Here is a 9972-nt window from a genome sequence, read left to right as displayed (position 1 = left end):
GCTGAGAAGAATATTTGAGTTACGAGTTTGGTCTTCATTTGAAACGATGTGGAATAGTTTTGCAACTCACGCCACCTGAAACACCATAGCGTAATGGTGTGTCTGAACGTCATAACCGTACTTTATTAGATATGGTGTGATCTATGATGTCTCTTACCGATTTATCACTATCGTTTTGGGGTTATGCATTAGAGACAGCTGCATTCACGTTAAATAGGACACCATCTAAATCCGTTGAGACGACACCATATGAACTGTGGTTTAGTAAGAAACCTAAGTTGTCGTTTCTTAAAGTTTGGGGCTATGATTTTTATGTGAAAAAGTTTCAACCTGATAAGCTTGAACCCAAATCGGTTAAATGCGTCTTCATGGGATACCCAAAGGAAACTGTTGGGTACACCTTCTATCACAGACCCAAAGGCAAGATATTTGTTGTTAAGAATGGATCCTTTCTAGAGAAGAAGTTTCTCTCGAAAGAAGTGAGTGGGAGGAATGTAGAACTTGATGAGGTAATTGTACCTTCTCCCGAATTGGAAAGTAGTTCATCACAGAAATCAGTTCTAGTGATTCCTACGCCAATTAGTGAGGAAGCTAATGATGATGATCATGAAACTTCAGATCAAGTTACTACCGAATCTCGTAGGTCAACCAGAGTATGGTCCGCACCAAAGTGGTATGGTAATCCTTTCTGGAAGTCATGTTACTAGACCATGACGAACCTGCGAACTATGAGGAAGCGATGATGAGCCCAGATTCCACAAAATGGCTTGAGGCCATGAAATCTAAGATGGGATCCATGTATAAAGAACAAAGTATGGACTTTGATTGACTTGCCCGATGATCGGTGAGCCATTGAGAATAAATGGATCTTCAAGAGGAAGACGGATGCTGATAGTAGTGTTACTATCTACAAAGCTCGAATTGTCGCAAAAGGTTTTCGACAAGTTCAAGGTGTTGACTACGATGAGATTTTCTCACTCGTATCGATGCTTAAAAGTCTGTCCGAATCATGTTAGCAATTGCCGCGTTTTATGAAATCTGACAAATGGATATCAAAACTACATTCCTTAATGGATTTATTAAAAAAAGAGTTGTATATGATGCAACCAGAAGGTTTTGTCAATCCTAAAGGTGTTAACAAAGTATGCAAGCTCCAGCGATCCATCTATGGACTGGTGCAAGCATCTCGGAGTTGGAATATACGCTTTGATGAGTTGATGAAAGCATATAGTTTTATACAGACTTGCGGTGAAGCATGTATTTACAACAAAGTGAGTGGGAGCACTACAGCCTTTCTGATAAGTATATGTGAATGACATATTGTTGTTCGGAAATGATGTAAAATTTTCTGAAAAGCATAAAGGAGAATTTTAAAGGAGTTTTTCAAAGAAAGAATTACCTGTAAAGCTACTTACATATTGGGTCAAGATCTATAAAGATGGATCAAGACGTTTGATAAGACATTCCGTGAGTACATACCTTGATAAGATTTTGAAGGAGTTCAAAATGGATCAGTCAAAGGAGTTCTTGCCTGAGTAGTAAGGTGTGAAATTGAGTAAAGACTCAAAATCCGACCATGGCCGAAAATAGAAAGAGAATGAAAAGTCATTCCCTATGCCTCAGTAATAGGTTCTATAAAGTATGCTATGTTGTATCAGACCTATTGTACACCTTAGCATGATTTCGGCAAGGGAGTACAATAGCGATCTAGGAGTAGATCACTGGACAGCGGTCAAAACTATCCTTAGAGGACTAAGGAAATATTTCTCGGTTATGGAGGTGATAAAAGAGTTCGTCGTAAAGAGTTACGTCGATGCAAGCTTTTTACACCAATCTAGATGACTCTAAGTCTTGATATAGATACATAATGAAAGTGGGAGCAATTAGCTAGAGTAGCTCCATGCAGAGTATTATAGACATAGAAATTTGCAAAATACATGCGAATCTGAATGTTGCAGACCCGTAGACTAAACTTCTCTCACAAGCAAAACATGATCACTCTTTGGGTGTTAATCACATAGCGATGTGAACTAGATTATTAACTCTAGTAAACCCTTTGGGTATTAGTCACATGAAGATGTGAACTAATCGCATAAAGATGTGAACTATTGGTGTGAAATCACATGACGATGTGAACTAGATTATTGACTCTAGTGCAAGGGGAGACTAAAGAAAATATGACCTAGAGGCAATAATAAAGTTGTTATTTATATTTCTTTATATCATAATAAATGTTTATTATTCATGCTAGAATTGTATTAACCGGAAACTTAGTACATGTGTGAATACATAGACAAACATAGTGTCCCTAGTATGCCTCTACTTGACTAGCTCGTTAATCAAAGATGGTTAAGTTTCCTAGCCATGGACATGTGTTGTCATTCGATGAATGGGATCACATCATTAGAGAATGATGTGATGGACTAGACCCATCCGTTAGCTTAGCACTATGATCGTTTAGTTTATTGCTATTGCTTTCTTCATGACTTATACATGTTCCTATGACTATGAGATTATGCAACTCCCGAATACCGGAGGAACACTTAGTGTGCTATCAAACGTCACAAGATAACTGGGTGATTATAAAGATGCTCTACAGGTGTCTCCGATGGTGTTTGTTGAGTTGGCATAGATCAAGATTAGGATTTGTCACTCCGATTGTCGGAGAGGTATCTCTGGGCCCTCTCGGTAATGCACATCACTATAAGCCTTGCAAGCAATGTGACTACTGAGTTAGTTGCGGGATGATGCATTACGGAACGAGTAAAGAGACTTTCCGGTAACGAGATTGAACTAGGTATGATGATACCGACGATCGAATCTCGGGCAAGTAACATACCGATGACAAAGGGAACAAACGTATGTTGTTATGCGGTTTGACCGATAAAGATCTTCGTAGAATATGTAGGAACCAATATGAGCATCCAAGTTCCGCTATTGGTTATTTGACCGAAGATGAGTCTTGGTCATGTCTACATAGTTCTCGAACCCGTAGGGTCCGCACGCTTAATGTTCAATGACGATATGTATTATGAATTATGTGATTTGATGTACCGAAGATAGTTCGGAGTCACGGATGAGATCACGGACATGACGAGGAGTCTCAAAATGGTTGAGACATAAAGATCGATATATTGGAAGGCTATATTCGGACATCGGAAAGGTTCTGAGTGGTTGGGGTATTTTTCAGAGTACCGGAGAGTTACGGGAATTCGTCGGGGGAAGTATTGGGCCTTCATGGGCCTTAGTGGAATGGAGAGAAGGGCCACAAGGGGAGGCTTCACCCCCCCCCCCACATGGGCTGGTCCGAATTGGACTAGGGAGGGGGCGGCGCCCCCCTCTTTCCTTCTCCCTCTCCTCTCCTTCCTTCTTCTCCTACATGGACTAGGAAAGGGGGAAACCTACTCCTACTAGGAGTAGGAATCCCCCCTTTGGACGCGCCCCTTGAGGCCAGCCCTCCTCCTCCTCCTCCCCTCTTTTATATACAGGGGAAGGGTGCACCCCATAGACACACAAGTTGATCTCTTAGCCGTGTGCGGTGCCCCCTCCACAGATTTCCACCTCGGTCATATTGTCATAGTGCTTAGGCGAAGCCCTGCGTCGGTAACTTCATCATCACCGTCAACACGCCGTCGTGCTGAAGAAACTCTCCCTCGGCCTCAGCTGGATCTAGAGTTCGAAGTACATCACCGAGCTGAACGTGTGCAGATCGGGAAGGTGCCATGCGTTCGGTACTTGATCGGTTGGATCGCGAAGACATTCGACTAAATCAACCGCGTTACTTAACGTTTCTGCTTTCGGTCTACGAGGGTACGTAGACACACTCTTGCCTCTCGTTGCTATGCATCCCTAGATAGATCTTGTGTGATCGTAGCAATTTTTTTGAAATATTGTGTTCCCCAACAGAAGAGGCCTACAATCTCCGCCTCCTCGAGCACCGGCGCGCGAAGGAGCAACTCACTACCAGCACAAGCATCGCGACAGACGTGGACATGGGCGAGCAGGAGATGTTGCTCCAATCCTACCGCTCCGCCCGCAACATCCGCCGCGGCCGCTAGCGGTACCGCGTCCATGAGGCGGATGTGGAAGCCGCCTTCAAGGAGATCGACGAGGTGATAGATGAAGTTTACGGCAAGGACAAGGAAGACGTCGCCAACTCCACCTCGGCCGTGCCCCGCCGTCGGGACGACGAAGCCGATACATCCGCGGGCGCCGCTGGCAACGAGGAAGAGTAGAGCATCGGAGGCCGCCGACGCTCGGGTCCCAAGAAGGCCACTACTCCTCCCCTCCCAATCTCAAACCTTGATATATGAAGCTAAGCTTAGCGGGGTCGTCATCATTGGCCGATTAGCCGCTTGTAGGCTGAGGAGGTGCAGCTTCATTTCCTGGCTCTCATGGCTGTCCGGACATGGGGAACAAGCGTCAACGGTCATTTAAACTAGGTTTAGAGTATAGTTTAGTTAAAATATGTTAAAATATAATGATTTTGCTCCAGTTTAGATGAAAAAGCATCTAGTTTTATGTAGTATGAATGAAAATCATTTGGTTTGTTTAAATATTCATCAAATTTGTTTATTTCTATTAAATTCCGTTTGAAATGTCTCCGGACATTTGTGGCTATGGTTGGATGGCCGGCTTGTTCGTATCCGTGAACTGGTCCCCCGGTCCGCAGGCAGATACGGTGTCCGGTTTAGGGTTGGAGGTGCCCTTATGGCATATTTCGTACTGTGGCTGGCTGGCTGGCGGGATCAACTGCTTAAACCAGTTCACCTGTCGGAACGATGTGTGACAGATATCTCGTTCGGAGGTTTGCACGATAGCGAGGCAGAGTTGCCAGCGCTTCCGGAGATTGGAATAAATCTCGGTCGAAGATGCCTGCATATCTTGGTAGAGATGCAAATGTAACAGCCTAACAACGGAGCAAGTGGCCATGTAGCTAGGCACCCAGTAGCAGGCCAGGTGAAGAGGATCATGCCAGAGAGATGCATTGGATTGGTTGAGATAAACTTCAGAGTCCCTGGAAACTTCTTCAGAGAATCAGGAGGTTGGCTTAGTTGGCTGCAAGATGATCGATCTGGTGAATACCCAAACCATGGCATTGCAGAAACTGGAAAGAGACCAGACACGTTTGTTTTCAAACAATTGGCCAAACCAATGTATGGACAGGTCAGGTGTTTGGTTTACTGCCCAGAAGCGAGCCAAAAATTTGGTGCCCAACCAAACCTTGAGAAAGTTTCATTGACATTACCACTCTTTTGTACCAAAACAGGCATTGCCAAACTTTATGTTTTGGCAGCAAAGTAAACAAGATCACAGCTTGCACAACAGCGGCCTTTCGCACTCCGGCTTCGTTACGTCGAGAGGCCGCAAATGCTCATAGATAACACGTACTCCTAGCAGCATCTCTTTTTTTTTAGAGAGAGAAAGAGAGAGCACTCCTTGCAACATATTAGTTCTGGCATTCACAGTAGTTGGCATGTATAGCAGTTCCAGTACACAAAATGAGAGGTCTATTATTTCTTTGTACAGTTCCTGATAGCATACAACAGAAATCCGCAGCACAGCGTCTAGTGCATGCCATGCTTAATCCAGATACAGTCGTTAGCTTCGTCTCTATTAAAAAACAACACACATTCTAAGGTCCCTGCAACGATACATTTAGCCTGGCCACTAAGGCTAAAGCTAATTCAAGCTCCCGGTGCGGACGAAATGTTTATAACAGCAACCGAAGCAATTTACATTCTGAGATTCCAATGTTTACTTGTCGGTGGCTCCATCGTAATTGCATGTTGGGACCACTCCTGAAGAGTCATGGTTGTTGTTGTGGCTATGATCCACTCCATGAGTCTGGATTTGCCACCAGGAAGAGTAATGGAGACAAGAGGAGAGACTGTAAGTACTTGGGAAAGAACACTTGAGACAAGTTACTTCTGTTATGGCAAAAATAGGACAGACCTGGGAACTTGAACCTTGCCCATTATTACGAGCTGGCCTCATATTAAGATCAAACATTTTTGAGTCAATGGCACCCTGGCCGTTGCAATTGCCATCTGAGGCCGGATCATAGGCATTGTGGTGGTGGTTCACCATTTGCTCCTTTTCTACCGAATGAGCATTATTTTGGTCCCTTGGGTTTTCAGACTCCATCTGTTGCATGGCTACATCGTCCATATGCCCTGGTTTATCTCCTGGAAACTAATCAAAATTTCAAACCTCAAGTAATAATATAATATAGTACATGAGATTTCAACCATTAGTTGATTAACAATTAAAATCATACTTCGACTCGTTGTCTTAGCAGCAAGTATCTTCCATGGGTTCGTTTCCCACCAACATGAACAGCCATATCACAACTCAGGCAAAGTGATGTACCATCTATGTCACAGTAGAAGAAAGCTGCATAGACAGGTCGAAAGCTGATGAAATCAAACTTTAATAGATAAGTGACATAAGAATTGTTTTAAGGTCGAAAATGCATACCAGGAGAACTTTCACATATATCACAGCGTACTAATTTATTAGGGTCCGCAAGCCCAACCCTTACATGCCGACTAGCAAGCTTGTTACACATATGTACCTGGAGTACAACATTCAAAGAAATATCAGAAACTGGAAGATGAAGATTGTGCCTTGACAATCAAGTATTCAAGTTATAATGATTTGAAGCAATGAAAACTGGAACGTGTATCTTTTTTAATAGTACTGCAGAAAGGATTTGCACATGCATCAGACATGCACTACTTTGGACAATAGTATGGCTATATATTACCTAAAAGCATAATAGAGCCATAGCTTTATCATTTGAATTTACAAATCAAGAGCACAACATTTGCTCCAGCTTGACCAAATAAGATACTGAATAGACTTTGGAACGCCAGTGCTTGTGATGAATTGTAAACCAACATAAGTAGCATCATTCTTCGTATGAAAAAATAACAGGATATAGCCTTCCCCATTTTTCTGTATGAAATTGGGACTACCATTTATACTATTTGTAAAATTTTGCTGACAAAAATGGTGTTTTCACCTTTAAGCAACTTTAATATGTTGTGCAACCCAAATGCTCCCGACAATGTCACCACACTAGCAATGTCAGAACACCTATTTGGAGGGGGGCATTAATCACTATTTGGGCTCATTTGCAGTTCTGCAAAAGGTCAAGTAGGCACTCTTTTGGTAACGGAGCAAATTGCTCGGAAAACGTATGCTCCAGCGTGCAACATGCCACGAACATCCTAGCAGTTTGGGAACTTCCAGTAGGTTGCAGAAAATTGGTAGGTGGAGGGACCACTTCTAGTCCCAGTAGTATACTTGCTAATTAGCAAAATAGTATTGTCTTCTAATCACATACACATGCTTTGACAAGGCAACAGTTTCGTACACAACTACACAATTTATTATCAACTGGAAACAGAAACATAGTCCTAGCATACTGTGACAAACACTAGCTAGTGTGACACCTTCTTTTAAGTTCATGAGAAGACCTGGGTTCTTATGTTGGGCAATCAGCGTGCATGAGTTCTGTAGAAGATCTAATGCTGACAAGTACTGTTCATTAAACATGTATTCCTTCCGTCCCAAAATAAGTGTCTCAACTTTAGTGCAACTTTGTAAATAAGTGTCTCAACTTTAGTGCAACTTTGTACTAAAGTTAGTACAAAGTTGAGACGCTTATTTTGGGACGGAGGGAGTATTACAGAACATCAAAGGAAAGAAAAACGAGCATACAATGGTTATAAGATGATAATAGGCACCGTAAAAGATTATCATTTGAACATTTTTATAAGAGCATTTGACACCTCCAACAAAGCACAGCAATAGCACAGAACGGACAGATAAAGTAATTAATGGGTAAATCAAGACATAATATAAAAATAATAGCAACAAGCCAAAAATGTTCAAAGAACTATTGTTTATGAAATGTGTTTCATAATATGTCAAACAAAAATGATCAAAATCTAGAAATGATTGGGCGCATGAAGCCACCGGGACCTCAGCCCACCCACATGCACAATAACCCACATATAGTACCATCAACATCAGCTATAGCTTTATCAGACAGCAGCATCCCCCTCGGTACATTTAAACTGGTTTAAAAAGCATTTCATGCCAAGTTGGAATGTTCACCTAAAAAACAATATGTACTTTGTATGCACTGCTGATTTTGAATAGCATGATACCGATTCTGTAGCTTCTCAGAAAACAAATAAACCAAGGTCACAGCCTACATCATAAGGTATACTGTGTAGGGAATATCATTTGCATTTCGCATAACTAGTTTTACCACTAAAAGAATGGGAAAAAGAATAGAGAATATTCTCATTTATACAGATTGGCCATTTCGGAACTGAACTTCAAGTGATCCATAAGCATAAGTTTTCGAGGATAAGAACAACGTTTGACACATGAGCAACAAAGTTGTGTAAACCAATCACCCTTTTTTTTGCCCCATCGCACCGTATTGAGAAATTTGTAGTCTCGCAAGGTCAGCTAAACCATAATCTCTACAGAGTCACCAACTATATGTGGGATTCGGGGTGCAAGCCCATGGTAATCACCAGACTCGAAATACGTAGATATAGCAGGAATATTAGTAATTTACTACTGTAGTATGAAGCCAACGCCATAGTGAACGAAAAATTTCAGATAAAGGGAGTAGCCTTTTCAAAGTTGTTTTTCAAAAAACGTCAGAGCTGTCAGGACAGCTCTCCCAGATCCACCATGCGAGAAGACGAACGTAGTGGAGCGATTCTCTCGATCGCAGCTCCAGATCTACCCAGCCATCGGAGCAACAGCCAGCGACCCGTGGCTGGTCAACACCGCATACTGAGGCAGCAACGCCAAGGCGTAGCCCGATCCGCGTGGCTGGACAGATGGTCGCGGGAGTAGGGAGAGAGCGCGCACCTTCTCGTCGCAGGGACGGCAGAGGGCGGCCTCGTCGGCCGCGCAGAAGAGCACCGCCACCGCGCTCTCGCACACATCGCAGATCGTCCTCATCCCGCCGCGGCGCGCGCAGTCATCGTCCGCCCTCCATCCCGCCCTCCCTCCTCACTCCCCTCCGCGCGCTACGTCCTCTCTCTCCGCCCTCGGATCGACCTCTCTCCGCCTCCGCGCTGTGCTGTGCTGTGCTGTGCTTCGGCTGCGGCGACAAGTCGGCAGCGGGGAGGGCGACTGGACGGGTAGAAGACGCGGCAGCGGCGGGAGCCGGGGGTGTTTGTGGGGAGGGAGGGAGGAGGGAGGAGGCGGAGGCGAGATGTGATGTGGCAGCGACTCGCGAGCTGGAGGCGGAGGACTCCCCGCGGGACTGGTGGTGCGGAAGCCGCCGCGGGATCGGCGGTGGGGCCCCGCGCCCCACGGGCGCACACCCCCGTGGACCCGGCCCACGCGGCCGCGGGCCGTACGGCGCGCGGGCCCCACCGGCGTCTCTGCGGCGTGCCGACCTCCGGCGCATGGACCCGGCTCATGCCGCTGTAAAGCGGGAGGGGGGACGCCCAGCTTTGGGGCTGCTTCGGGTACCGGATAAAATGGCCGACCCGCGCCGCTGACGGTGGGGCAGGGGTATCCTGGGCTGGCTGGATCTGACACGTTGAGGCTTCTCGGATGGGCCTGGTGGTGGTGGTGGGTGGGTGGGTTTTGTGGATTTGGGATTTGATTTTTAGGGGGAGGTGGGCCCAAGAGAGGCGTGCGCCACGAACTAGAAAAGGGCCGTGTGTGTGGCTGTGAATCTGTCGCTGGGTGGTTCTCTTCTCCCGCCAAATGTCTACTGGTAGGTGCGTCGCTGTCTTTTTTTAAAGAGTGACATATTTGGTATGCTGCCTCATGCCTAATTTTGGATTACTGCCTGAAAAACTATATATACTCCCTCCATTTTTATATACAAGGCCACAAACTCATATTACAGATACCAAGGTAGAAATCAATGCCTACTTAAGGCAATGTTGTAAGCTAGTCTTTTTTCTCGCTTGACGTGTT

At 44.8% G+C, this 9972-nt stretch overlaps 1 protein-coding gene across 1 annotated transcript; it reads right to left on the bottom strand.

Moving 5' to 3' along the window:
• Positions 1–5493: 5493 nt before the first annotated feature.
• LOC125510192 (B-box zinc finger protein 18-like) lies at positions 5494–9281 on the bottom strand. The gene is made up of 5 exons (XM_048675292.1): positions 8905–9281; positions 6481–6577; positions 6281–6396; positions 5956–6195; positions 5494–5847 (listed from the first exon to the last, which is right to left on the bottom strand). Exons 1-5 carry the CDS (start codon positions 8995–8997, stop codon positions 5758–5760), a joined length of 636 nt encoding a protein of 211 aa, XP_048531249.1. The 5' UTR covers positions 8998–9281; the 3' UTR covers positions 5494–5757.
• Positions 9282–9972: the final 691 nt, after the last annotated feature.

Source organism: Triticum urartu, chromosome 5, assembly GCF_003073215.2.
Source record: "Triticum urartu cultivar G1812 chromosome 5, Tu2.1, whole genome shotgun sequence".
NCBI lineage: Eukaryota > Viridiplantae > Streptophyta > Magnoliopsida > Poales > Poaceae > Triticum > Triticum urartu.
This window is presented reverse-complemented; position numbering and strand designations above follow the sequence as displayed.